Raw genomic sequence first — 15,000 nt, forward strand, 5'->3', positions numbered from 1 at the left:
CATGACATTTGTTATGACATTTGGCATGACATGACACTGACATGACGTTTGCTATGTCATTTGCTAATTATAATGCCTCATGACAATCATGTTTATGACAGATTTATGACATGTTATGTTGACCTGGTATTGTCAAGTTGTCACAATAAAGACAAAAACAGGTTATGACGTATTTGTTATTGTCAGGTTGTCATAACAAATCTCATGTCACACAATGTCATCTTTGCATTTAAAATGACATGACTGAGTGAATGGCACTTTAATGTCGTGTCATGTCATGATTATAAAGGTTTCATGACAGTCTTATGAACACTCCTTCAAGTAAAGTGTTTTTTTCTTTATTTATTTTACAGGATTGTGTGTGTGTGTTTACATGGCCTATGGCTGGAATCATCATGACACAATTATAATGCCTCATGACAGTCATGTTTATGACAGATTTATGACATGTTATGTTGACCTGGTATTGTCAAAACAAATACCAGACAAAAACAGGTCGTGACATATTTGTTTTTCAATTGACACGTCATTAAGTGTCATCACTAAGCTTTGTCATTTTAAATGCAAAGATGACATTGTGTAACATGACATTTGTTATGACATTTGGCATGACATGACACTGACATGACATTTGCTATGATTGTCAAAAGACATTATAATTGTGTCATGATGATTCCAGCTATAGGCCATTTAAATACACACAACTAAATTAATGTAAAAAACAATCATGTTTATGACAGATTTATGACTGTTATGTTGACTTGGTAATGTCAAGTTGTCAAAACAAAGAAAAAACAGGTTTTGATGCATCTGTTTATGTCAAGTTGTCATAGCAAAGACATCTCAAACAATGTCATCTTTGCATTTTAAATGACATAACTGAGTGAATGGCACCTAATGACGTGTCATATCATGATTATAAAGGTTTCATGACAGTCTTATGAACACGCCTTCAAGTAAAGTGTTTTTTAAATGTATTTAATAGGTTTGTGTGTGTGTGTTGTCACGGCCTGTGGCTGGAATTATAATGTCACAATTGTAATGCCTCATGACAATCATGTTTATGACAGATTTATGACATGTTATGTTGAACTGGTATTGTCAAGTTGTCACAACAAAGGCAAAAACAGGTTATGACGTATTTGTTATTGTCAGGTTGTCGTAACAAATGTCATGTCACACAATGTCATTTTTGCATGGCACTTAATGTCGTGTCATGTCATGATTATAAAGGTTTCATGACAGTCTTATGAACACTCCAAGTAAAGTGTTTTTTTTTTTTTTTTATTTATTTATTTTACAGGATTGTGTGTGTGTTTACATGGCCTATGGCTGGAATCATCATGACACAATTATAATGCCTCATGACAGTCATGTTTATGACAGATTTATGACATGTTATGTTGACCTGGTCTTGTCAAAACAAATACCAGACAAAAACAGGTCGTGACATATTTGTTTTTCAATTGACACGTCATTAAGTGTCATCACTAAGCTTTGTCATTTTAAATGCAAAGATGACATTGTGTAACATGACATTTGTTATGACATTTGGCATGACATGACACTGACATGACATTTGCTATGATTGTCAAAAGACATTATAATTGTGTCATGATGATTCCAGCTATGGGCCATTTAAACACACACAACTAAATTATTGTAAAAAAACAATCATGTTTATGACAGATTTATGACATGTTATTTTGACTTGGTAATGTCAAGTTGTCAAAACAAAGAAAAAACAGGTTTTGATGCATCTGTTTATGTCAAGTTGTCATAGCAAAGACATCTCAAACAATGTCATCTTTGCATTTTAAATGACATAACTGAGTGAATGGCACTTAATGGAGTGTCATATCATGATTATAAAGGTTTCATGACAGTCTTATGAACACGCCTTCAAGTAAAGTATTTTTAAATGTATTTAATAGGTTTGTGTGTGTGTTTCCACGGCCTGTGGCTGGAATTATAATGACACAATTATAATGCCTCATGACAATCATGTTTATGACAGATTTATGACATGTTATGTTGAACTGGTATTGTCAAGTTGTCACAACAAAGGCAAAAACAGGTTATGACGTATTTGTTATTGTCAGGTTGTCGTAACAAATGTCATGTCACACAATGTCATCTTTGCATGGCACTTAATGTCGTGTCATGTCATGATTATAAAGGTTTCATGACAGTTTTATGAACACTCCCTCAAGTAAAGTGTTTTTTTCTTTATTTATTTTACAGGATTGTGTGTGTTTACATGGCCTATGGCTGGAATCATCATGACACAATTATAATGCCTCATGACAGTCATGTTTATGACAGATTTATGACATGTTATGTTGACCTGGTATTGTCAAAACAAATACCAGACAAAAACAGGTCGTGACATATTTGTTTTTCAATTGAAACGTCATTAAGCGTCATCACTAAGTTTTGTTATTTTAAATGCAAAGATGACATTGTGTAACATGACATTTGTTATGACATTTGGCATGACATGACACTGACATGACATTTGCTATGATTGTCAAAAGACATTATAATTGTGTCATGATGATTCCAGCTATAGGCCATTTAAATACACACAACTAAATTAATGTAAAAAACAATCATGTTTATGACAGATTTATGACATGTTATGTTGACTTGGTAATGTCAAGTTGTCATAACAAAGAAAAAACAGGTTTTGATGCATCTGTTTATGTCAAGTTGTCATGGCAAAGACATCTCAAACAATGTCATCTTTGCATTTTAAATGACATAACTGAGTGAATGGCGCTTAATGGAGTGTCATATCATGATTATAAAGGTTTCATTACAGTCTTATGAACACGCCTTTACGTAAAGTATTTTTAAATGTATTTAATAGGTTTGTGTGTGTGTTTCCACGGCCTGTGGCTGGAATTATAATGACACAATTATAATGCCTCATGACAATCATGTTTATGACAGATTTATGACATGTTATGTTGAACTGGTATTGTCAAGTTGTCACAACAAAGACAAAAACAGGTTATGACGTATTTGTTATTGTCAGGTTGTCGTAACAAATCTCATGTCACACAATGTCATCTTTGCATTTAAAATGACACGACAGTGAATGGCACTTAATGTCGTGTCATGTCATGATTATAAAGGTTTCATGACAGTCTTATGAACACTCCAAGTAAAGTGTTTTTTTTTATTTATTTATTTTACAGGATTGTGTGTGTGTTTACATGGCCTATGGCTGGAATCATCATGACACAATTATAATGCCTTATGACAGTCATGTTTATGACAGATTTATGACATGTTATGTTGACCTGGTATTGTCAAAACAAATACCAGACAAAAACAGGTTGTGACATATTTGTTTTTCAATTGACACGTCATTAAGTGTCATCACTAAGCTTTGTCATTTTAAATGCAAAGATGACATTGTATAACATGACATTTGGCATGACATGACACTGACATGACGTTTGTTATTATTGTCATGAGGCATTATAATTGTTGCAAGATTTACAAAAAAAAATCATATAAGAACAAGACCATAATAAATCAAAATGCTTTGTGCAAATTGAAAAGGAGACCAGAATATTTTGTGAGCCAAGCCCGAACAACAAGCACAAAATTGATTTTAATTAGTGAACCTGGCAACACTCTGATGTAGTATTTTATGAACCATCTTTCAGATTTAAGAGAAAACTACATTTTCTACCCAGTGTACACTGCCAAACTGAACATTTACAGTACAATAGATGTAGCGCCATGTTTAATGTATAATAGAGGTGTGTCAATAATTTGTAGATACCAGAATATAGCAGGTAAAGAGATATCTGTTGCCAGATATTGCTAAAAAAAATCCACATATAAGACCAAAATAAATGAAAATGCTTTAAATTGAAAATGAGACTTTATATTTGTATGTGCACTTCCATTCTTTGTTAAAACTTGTTTGGTTTGTGTGCCAAGCCCAAACAATAAAAACAAAAAAACTGTATAATTATTGAACCTGGCAATACATTGAACCACCTTTCCAATACAAAATAAGATGGCACTTAGACTGCGATTCTGGTAGAGATGCAAAACAAAAACAAGTATTTCAACATGGTAATGTTCAAAAAATAAACTCTAAAATAATTGATATCCAACATGCCAGATCCTGGAGTGTTGCTAAGGTTACCACCCTGTCAATCATCGCAATTACTGGAGCGAGCTGTGGTTATAAACAAACTCAATGATAGAAAATAATAAAAAAATAACAGGAAAAAAATAACAGGGAATATGATACAAACTTTGACTTATCTGTGTTGCCAGATATTGACAGAACAAAAAACGTATTATGAACAAAAAATGCATCTAAAATTCTTATAATATAACAACTCCAACATTTAAACATAGTTATTATAATATTACTTTGCTCAAAATAGCATCTCAACCATCAAAAATAGCAGAGCATTGGTTACTGCATCACCATTTTGTTATCACTTAACAGACTAAATACTAAATATAAGATGAGATATAATATATATAATATAAGAGTTTGCAGCATTAAAAATACACATACACTTCCTAACATAAGTCTTGTTGTTGATCCCAGCTGTATCATTAGGAAAAGTGTCAGAAGGTAGATTTTTCTCCTGAATCATCTGTTGAACTACATCACAATCATCACCAATACTGCAGAAGACCTAAAGCAGCTCTGCACAGTTTAGTTCCAACCCTAAATTAACACACCTGAACAAACTAATTGAGTCCTTCAGGCTTGTTTGAAACCTGCAGGTAAGTGTGTTGGAGCAGGGTTGGAACTAAACTGTGCAGGGCTTCGGCCCTCCAGGAATTGAGTTTGACACCCCTGACCTGAAGGTACCCACATGGAGCCAAGATTCTCACAAAAATTATTCAAGTTTGGTGAAGGAAAAATCATGGTTTGGGGTTACAGTCAGTATGGGGGCATGTAAGAGATCTCCAGAGTGGATGGCAACATCAACAGCCTGAGCTATCAAGACATTTGTGCTGCCCATTACATTACAAACCACAGGAGAGGGCGAATTCTTCAGCAGGATAGCGCTCCTTCTCATACTTCAGCCTCCACATCAAAGTTCCTGAAAGCAAAGAAGGTCAAGGTGCTACAGGATTGGCCAGCCTAGTCACCAGACATGAACATTATTGAGCATGTCTGGGGTAAGATGAAGGAGGAGGCATTGGAGATGGATCCAAAGATTCTTGATGAACTCCTGCAAGAACGCTTTCTTTGCCATTCCAGATTACTTTATTAATGAGTGATTTGAGTCATTGCAGAGATGTATGGATGCAGTCCTCCAAGCTCATGATGGAGTCAGACACAATATTCTGTTTCCACTGCAGCAGGACTTTATATTCTATACTAAAAAAATATTTCTGTTCAGTGACAAGACTTTTGTCTAAGCAAAGTCAGACCTTACTGTCCTAATTAAAGAATTAAAAATCAAGGCATGATCATATTTTATTTTGGTAAAATAAGTGGCCCAAAATCTAGAGGCCTTTGCCTTTCACATAAGCCACTTCCAATACCAAATGATCAACTAGAAGTCAAGTTATTATGTGTTGTTCCAAAAACTTTGATAGGCGACAAGACTTTTGTGAGGTAGTATAGACACCTAACTGTGATCAACAGACTTGGCACTACAAATAAATTATGTTTTGCCTTTAATATTGCTGAATGTGTAGTTTCTGGACACAACTGTTATCACATCATTGTACTTACACAGCTTTACCATCTTATTTTCAATAACAAGAACACTAAATATTCAATAACAGACTATATTCTGCTTATAGACTAAATATTATGTCGCTATAAAAGCATGTGATGTTTTCCTGGATATTTTTCAGCTGACATAAAATCCAAAACAGATGTATTTCTCTTTTGTATTTGCAAGTAAATCACAGAGAAGGAAAAATAGGCATTGGTTATGTTGTGTTGCCAGATTTTGTGAGGGAACAACTGAATGAATATCAAATCCTTGATAAACCAAAACAATTCCAAAAGCTTTACAGGGGAATAAATCCAAAATTTGCCACCTGCAGCTGCCTGTTTGATTAGCTTCATAAACTTGATTATTTTATGAGCCAAGCCAAACAACAGCCTAGCATAGCCTAGGCTAAAACTGCTAATAATAAGTAAACATGATATAAAAGGGTCAAAAACGAAGGGTTAAACGTGATTCAAATACACTTTTTAAACAGCCTAATCTAAAGGTGTTTATAATAAGTAAACATGATATATAGCTGTGTTATAGACACTTCAGTTATGTTTCATGTAAAATTACTTACTCTAGGGATTAAAAGTGATTCAAATCAGCTTTTTAATCATTATCTGTAATTACCTAATTTTTTATGCAGAATGGTGCTCATTTTTGCATTTGTTCTGAAACTTCCAATTTAGCTGCCGATGGGAGAAATGACTAGAATTAATAATCGTCAGAAAACGTTTAGATTCCTTGATCTACAAACAAGTGTTTTCACGACTATATAGACAAAGAAGCATAATATAATAAGAAAATGTCAGTTTGCAACATCAAGCAGCGTTAGACGCTGTTTTAATGTCTAAAAATAAATGGGAGTAAATAAGAATAAAAGTTTTGAGCCAAAAAGATTAAAATACGCATAGAATAAGGCCAACAAAAAGTAACTTACACCATTCAACAACCAAATGAACCAAAAAAAAAAATCACAGGAAACTAAATACAAGCATGATCCTATTGTTGCCAGATCTTTCTAGACCAAACAAAAGTGCAAGAAATTAACAATCCCATAATACACTACTATGTCCTAAATATTATGACCTGCCCTAACTCTATTAACATGACCATCTTCATAACTTTGTACATCAACCAATCAATCAATCAATCAACTGGTCAATTAATCATTTGGTCAATCATTAGTCAATCAATCAATCAACTGGTCAATCAATCAATCAATCAACTGGTCAATCAATCATTTGGTCAATCAATCAGTCAATCAATCAATCAACTGGTCAATCAATCAATCAATCAATCAATCAATCAATCAATCAATCAATCAATCAACTGGTCAATCAATCATTTGGTCAATCAATCAGTCAATCAATCAATCAACTGGTCAATCAATCAATCAATCAATCAATCAATCAATCAATCAATCGGCTTAGTCCCTTTATTAAACAGGGATTGCCACAGTAGAATTATCTAGCACATGTTTTACATAGCGGATGCCCTTCCAGCCACAACCCATCACTGGGAAACATCCATACACACTCACTCTCACACACACACACACCACGGACAATTTTAGCCTACCCAATTCACCTAAACCACACCTCTTTGGACTTGTGGGGGAAACCGGAGCACCCGGAGGAAACCCACACCAACATTGGAAGAACATGCAAACTCCACACAGAAACGCCAACTGACCACAGCTGAGCCGAGCAACCTTCTTGCTATCGTGCTACCTATTGCGCCACCCTCAATCAATCAATCAATCAATCAATCAATCAATCAATCAATCAATCAATCAATCAATCAAATGTGTGTAATAAGTGGACATGACATAGCTTTGTAACTCCGCCCCCACCAATCAGTCATCAATCAATTAATCAATAAATCAATAAATCAATTAATGAATTAATCAATAGATTATTAAATAAATAATTACCCAATTAATCAATTAATAAATCAATTAATAAATCGATCAAACTAATCAATCAGTCAGTCAGTCAATTAATAAAATGTGTTTAACAAGTGGACATGGCATAGCTTTGCACCTCCACCCCCAATCAATCAATCAATTAATCAGTCAATCAATCAATCAATCAATCGATCAATCAGTCAGTTAGTCAATCGGTCAATTATTTAGCCAATCAATCAGTCACTCAATCAATCAATTAATCAAATATGTATAATAAGTGGACATGGCAACACATGCCTTCCAAAAAAAAAAATTATAAGCTACCATGCAGGAATGACTACAGAATGTTGCTACGGTTACCATGGTGCGCAGAATTATTGGGGCTGAGTTGATACTATAATTTAATGTGTTCATTCCTGAAATGTTGCAACTGTTTATGCAGCCACAGCACAATTCAAGACATCTGGAAAACCCCTTCATTCAGACAACTGATCAATCTTTCTCTAGGACCATTTCCCGCTTTTTCTAGGGATCTGCAGAGAGTGAGACCTCCAGCTCCTACTGTGATCTATTTTCATACTCCTAAAAAAAAGTGACGACTGAAGACAAATGGGGTCGTCTGCAGCCAGAGATGGCGTTCACAGCCCAGCGACCCCCATGGGTATTCAAACCGGCACAAAAACCTCCATTACACCGCATTAAAGATCTCATAAACCGGCGGTCTGCAAATGCCAGCGGATGAATTAGGCATGCACGCGGTCAGCACAGGTGCCGGTTATTAACGTACCTTCAGTTCGGATGCTGAACGGGGAATCGGCCAGTCGCTTGGCGGAGAATTGACCCCCCAGAGAGGTCATTAAGAAGCACAGGCTGAAGAAACCGATCCCAGCCACAAATATCCTGCAACAGAGAAACACACACACACATACGCATGGATGAATGTGCTGAGGTGGAACCAGGATAGAGGAATTTTCAGGCACACAGAAAACAAGCATAAGAGGAAGTGTATTGTTAGAAGAAGTACATTGTCCTTGTGGAACTTTTCATGAATCCTCCTGTTGTCTTAGAATTCTGTATACACCGTTCGCCCTTCAATAAACCTCTATGATAAAACAGCTACATTTAGGGTGCTTTCACACCTGTAGATCGATGTTTTGTTCTGAAACAGGGCATGAAATTGTTAGTGTTTATTTTTTCATTCCTGGTACCGTTCGCTTTCACACGGCAGTTTCTAAACAAACCAAAATAGTTCAAACAACTCACATCCGAGCAAACTCCCTTCGCATTGGTCAGAGTTTCAGGGTTTATTTTCCCATGAATGGTCCCACGAACGAAGCAGTCGAGTCTCGGTTCAGTTGGCATTTCTGTGTGGAGTTTGCATGTTCGCGTGGGTTTCCTGCGGGTGCTCCGATTTCCCCCACAGTCCAAAGACATGAAAGAATTGGGTAGGCTAAATTGGTAAGTTGGTGGTTTATTCCACTGTGGCAATCCCAGATTAATAAAGGGACTAAGCCAACAAGAAAATGAATGAATGAATGGTCCCACGAATTTCCCTCAGCTGTCAAGTCGTTATTTTAATTCATGATTTATTCACTCATTCATTCATTTTCTACCATTTTTCCGGGACCGGTCCTGGGGGCAGCAGTATTAGGAGAGAACTCCAGACTTCCCTCTCTCCAGACGCTTTCTCCAGCTCCTTTGGGGGGGATCCCGAGGCATTCCCAGGCCAGCTGAGAGACATAGGGCACACTCACACTATGTACAGCTGCCTTGAATAGGGCCAAAGCACGTTGTCCCCAGGGCCGGCACGTCCATAGAGGCGACCTAGGCGGCTGCCTAGAGGGGCAGAATAGAGAGGGCAGCATCCGCGACACCTCCCTCACGAACCCGCGTCCTCAGTTATGTCCACACATAGGGCGGCAGAATAGAGGGGGCGGCATCCGTGACACCTTCCTCACCACCCACATCCTCAGTTATATCCATGCATAGGGCGGCAGAAAAGAGAGGGCGGTGTCCGCAACACCTCCCTCACCAGCCTTACCACCCGCGTCCTTAGTTATATTCGCGCATAGGTCGGCAGAATAGAGAGGGCGGCGTCCGCAACATCTCCCTCACCACACGCGTCCTCTGTTATATCCGCGCATATACTCCGCCCACCAAATAAACACCACAAAAAAACTTAACGCTGTCTATGGTTCGTAATAAATACATTTGTATCACTTATCCATCTCCATATGGACAACTTATCTAAAGTGTGGTCAGTTTGCTTGGTAGCTCACCTTGTAAAGTGTTGTATTTGTGATGAAGAGCGCTCGGTTTGAGTCTGGTGAAGCATAGTTACACAAAAGAGATAAAAGCAATGTAAAATCAAGGTAAAGCTATGTGTTCGCAGTGCACTTTTCGCACATGTGTGCTTTTAAAAACACTATTGGTTGGAAGGGTTTAGCTCAGTGTTTTGCTGATATATACGATAAGCTCCACTTTCTCCTGGACATGTACAAGAATGACGTGTATCTAAAATGTACAACAAAGCGTACCATTAAGGGCATCACACACCGGATGCGCCACTCAGCACCGCGGCACAGCGCGCACATGACAATTGAAAGTATCACACACCAGACGCGCACATTTATTTGCATGATATTTAAAATGAAACTAATCAGATGGCGCTCTGTGGCGCAGCAGAAATATGAACAACATCCTGAGTCGTGGCTGGGCATCACAGACAGCCGCCGCCGCTGGTGTGCGACCTGCTTAAGTCACATATTTCATTCATTCATTCATTTTCTTGTCCGCTTAGTCCCTTTATTAATCCAGGGTGGCCACAGCGGAATGAACCGCCAACTTATCCAGCATGTTTCTAGCCCTTCCAGCTGCAACCCATCTCTGGGAAACATCCACACATCCACACACTACGGAAAATTTAGCCTACCCAATTTACCTGTACCACATGTCGTTGTACTGTGGGGTAAACCGAAGCACCCGGAGTAAACCCACGCGAACGCAGGGAGAACATGCAAACTCCACACAGAAACGCCAACTGAGCCGAGGCTCGAACCAGTGACCCAGCGACCTTCTTGCTGTGAGGCGACAGCACTACCTACTGCGCCACTGCTTCGCCCTTACATATTTCAAATTTGCAAAAAAAATTAAGACAGCGCCCTTTAGTGGATTTTTCGTCTAAAATGTGCAAAGAAACGTAACCTGAGCAATGTATTTTTCTTTTCGTAAAAATGTTGGCTGTGACATGTGTTTCCAATGACTCTGGACTGAATTTATACGGTTAAAATATAATAATAATAAAATTAAAATTGGATAACTTGGAACTTGCATTTACCACACCTTATTTCACATTTACCTTGGGCTTACATTTACCCCGCATCTTATTTCAGGCATTGAACCCAAAGCCTATTTCAAAAGCCTTACCCTATTAAGACAATGGGAGCAGAAGTGCTTAAATGCAACTCATTCCTGTGTTTTGGTCTACATAAATGCCTCATTCCCACAGCTGTGATGCACTTAAATGAACGGAATTAGTGCTTTAGTGTGTTACGTGACCAATCGCAACATGACAGTGCAAATTTGCATATGGGAGAACAAAGATTCGAGTTTCAGTCATTCTAGTCTTTTCTTCATGCAGTGCTATTATTTTTGTTTTGATAGGCATGTTGTGGTGTTTAAAGGTGTTTTTGTTGTCAGTGTTGCTTCTCAGAAATGGTCACAGTTATTATGTGAAGAAGAACAGCATCAAAATAGCCGAATGCGTTTTAGATTGACATGAAAAAAGACAGTTAAATATGCCATGTAAAGAAATTTCTAGTTTCTTTATCCCTTACTCATACATTTCCATCAACTTCTCCGTTTACATGCAGTTTTTTGTCACTACCTGACAAAAGTCTTGTCATTGATTCCAGTTGTAAAAGCAACAAATAATAACTTGACTTCTAGTTGATCATTTGGAAAGTGGTAGAAGGCAGATTTTTCCGATGATTCATCTGTTGAACGGCTTCCCAATCATCACAAACACTGCAGAAGACCTTGGAACCCTCATGGACCCAAGATTCTCACAGAAATCAGTCAAGTTTAGTGAAGAAAAAAATCATGGTTTGAGGTTACATTCAGTATGGGGTGTATGAGAGATCTGCAGAGTGGACGGCAACATCAACAGCCTGAGGTATCAAGACATTTGTGCTTCTCCCTTACATTACAAACCACAGGATAGGTCAAATTCTTCAGCAGGATAGTGCTTCTTCTCATACTTCAGCCTCCACATCAAAGTGCCTGACAGCAAAGAAAGTCAAGGTGCTCCAGGATTGGCCAGCCCAGTCACCAGACATGAACATTATTGAACATGTCTCGTATCTTGATGGCCTCTAGTGTACCTGCACTTTTTGATTTAGTGGCTAATTCGTATGAATTCTTACGACCTAATTCGTACAATTTAGTACGTTTTGCCTAACACCCAATGACGGTTGGGGTTAGGGGTAGGGTTAGGTGCCAGGCCTCCTTTTTAAAATCGTGCATTTTCGTACGACTGAACTCGTAAGAATTTGTACGAATTAGCCACTAAACTGGCAAGACATAAAATACTTAAGTTTCCTCGTGAGATTAAGCTGTCCTGCAAGAAGGCTTTCGTTGCCGTTCCAGAAGATTATTAATAAGTTATTTGAGTCATTGCAGAGATGTATGGATGCAGTCCTCCAATGGGAGTCATACATGATATTTATTCTTTATCCACTGCAGCATGACTTTATATTATAAACTGGACATTATTTCTGTTAATTGGCAAGACATTTGTTTAAGCAAGTCAGACCTTACTGTCCTAATTAAGGAATTAAAAATCAAGGCATGATCAGATTTTATTCTGCTCAAATAAGTGCAATCTAGAGGCCTTTGCCTTTCATATAAGCCACTTCTGATACCAAATAATCAACTAGAAGTCAGGTTATTATTCATTGTTCCTAAAACTTGAATAGGCGACAAGACTTTTGTCAGGTAGTGTACATGCAAAATTGCTGGGTTCCACACAATCCCTTCATGTCTTCCCAACGTAAATCAGTTAAGTTAACTTTAAGGTTTTTACGATTTAAAGCTGAAACTCAAGAATTGTGATGTTTCAGCTGATTTTAAATACATAGCTTAAACAAGCAGCAAAAATACAGTTTTGAGTCTACATAAGTACATTTATAAATATTACTGGAAACCAGATAACACCAGAGACAAGTTTGGAAGGTTATAAACGTGCAGAAATTTATCAAATTAACATATCTGCCCTGTTCAAGAACGGATAGTCCTTGTCTAAATAAATAAATAAACAAATTATTTTAAAAGTAGGTTAAATTTAAGGCACTGTTAATGAGTCTCAGTTGAGTCATAATGAAGACAAGTAAAATATAAATTACAGAGTCCGCAGAAAGAACTGTAAAAATCAAGTTCAGAGAGTATTTGGTCTCTCTTTAAATAAAGGCAAACGGGTTGGTAATAAGTAAAGCTGCTGTTTGTGTAGTTGCTTAATGGTCTTCTGCTGAGATTTCAGCCTGATCTCATGAGAAAACTTAAGTATTTTACATTTTGGGAGTTTAGTGGATAATTCGTACGAATTCGTAGGAGTTCAGTCGTACGAAATTGTACGATTTTAAAAAGGCATGGCACCTAACCCCACTGTCACTGGATGATGAGCAAATCGTACTAAAATGTACGAATTGGATCATACGAATTCGTACGAATTAGCCACTAAATCAAAAAGTTACTAATTGCCGTGAGATTGTGTTGAAGATTTTGAGAGATACTATGTATTATATTTTATTTGATTTCATCTAAGGCTATGACTTAAAGTTGCATTCACACTAGAGTTTGTGTTTGCGAAATTCTGTCGTACAACGCTCCAAAAAGGGGCGGGATTAAACAAAATTATTATACATTAAAAAAGCAAGCGATTGCTCCATGTTTTAAATTTCTGTCAAGAGAGGTCATGTTTTAATCCTCGATTGGTCTCACGCAGGCAAGTGATGCGTTTTCGAAGGTCAGAGTTCAGCAAGCTTAAACTTTGCACCACAGCGACCTGCTAAACTTAACGCATGACTCTGCGTTTCCAGTTTGACGCATTTGCGTGCGTATGAACAGAAGTCTATGGGGAGAAAAGTCAAGTGTGACCCCAGCTTCATTCAGTTGTAATTTTGTGTTTCCCTTCTGTGTTTCTGCTTATTAACAGCAAGTGTTCATCATCAGTGCTCAACCACCACCTAATAACCCTTTGTCTCATTAACTTGAGTAACTTTATCCCAATTTAGAGAGGGACCAAATACTATCCAAACTGAGTAAATTGCTCTCAGAGGATTTTGCCGTGAATGGATGGGTAACCAAAAGCTTTATTATTCAAAGATGTTAAAAGCATTTGCTTGATGAGAACTGAACCTGTAAAATTAAGTATACGAATACCTTTATTGTCTTTTTTTATTCATCACCATATGTATATTGCAAAAGTGTTACTAAATCGGTAATTTAATAAGTGTCTATGATTAATATAAGATGTAGAAAGGCCTTTATTGTCCCTGTAAACCAGCATAACTATGATAAATATTTTCATTTACACTCCAAATGGTATAATTGCATACTGTTTTATGATATAGCCCTGAGGTGCAAATATCTACCACGAATCCCTCTGAGGAAATAGTGAATCTAAATACATCATTTAAATGCAGCAGGGGTTGATGCTCATCACTGCTTTGAAATGTTGTGTGTCAACACAACAGTTTCAGGTTGAGATAGATTCAAGCATCAAGTCCACAAATGTGCACTTATATTATAATATGCATATATTAGAATTGTATTTAAACATTTGTTTCTATTTATCTGTTTATTTAACTATTAAAGATGCATGCTTATTTCCAAATGTGCATGGATTCTGTTTAAGAATCTGCTGTAACTGCATGCTTTGCAGGTTAAGTATAGCCCGAATTCTAGCATACAGTTTAGCATACAGAAGACAATTCTAGGAATATTACATAATATCAAAGCACTACTGAAGCACAGAAAAAAATATGCACTTCTCAGCCTTTCCTTTTCCCTATTAAAATGCCATTGCTTAAAATGACCTCGTTTTTCATTAGAACAACAAAACCCAAACATCAATGCATACTTTCGAAGACTTGACATCCTCGTGTAACCTGATTGTCAATCCCTCACTGTTCATTAGGTCATTTTAATCCTCATTTGCTTCCTTTTCTGTTTACTTGCCACTGCGTAAATGCATCGTTACACTAATTAATCAGTTAATTAAAGGATTAGTTCAACCACAAATGAAAAAATAACATTCTGTCATCATTTAATCACCCTTTACTTGTCATAAACCCATTAGTTTCTGTCTTC

General features: G+C 37.1%; 1 protein-coding gene across 3 annotated transcripts in view; it reads right to left on the reverse strand.

The window, feature by feature from the left end:
• The window catches only part of mgat5b (alpha-1,6-mannosylglycoprotein 6-beta-N-acetylglucosaminyltransferase B), a 382,458-nt gene that overhangs the window by 365,678 nt on the left and 1,780 nt on the right, over window positions 1–15,000 (reverse strand). For all 3 annotated transcript variants that reach the window (XR_015479408.1, NM_001442878.1, XM_087242002.1), the window contains 1 exon segment: window positions 8,420–8,532. Coding sequence is in view for 2 of the 3 variants with exons in the window: in NM_001442878.1 (NP_001429807.1) it covers window positions 8,420–8,532 (113 nt within the window). In the remaining variant the exon portion in view is untranslated.

The sequence above is a fragment of the Danio rerio genome, chromosome 3 (genome assembly GCF_052040795.2).
Source record: "Danio rerio strain M-AB ecotype USA chromosome 3, GRCz13ab, whole genome shotgun sequence".
NCBI lineage: Eukaryota > Metazoa > Chordata > Actinopteri > Cypriniformes > Danionidae > Danio > Danio rerio.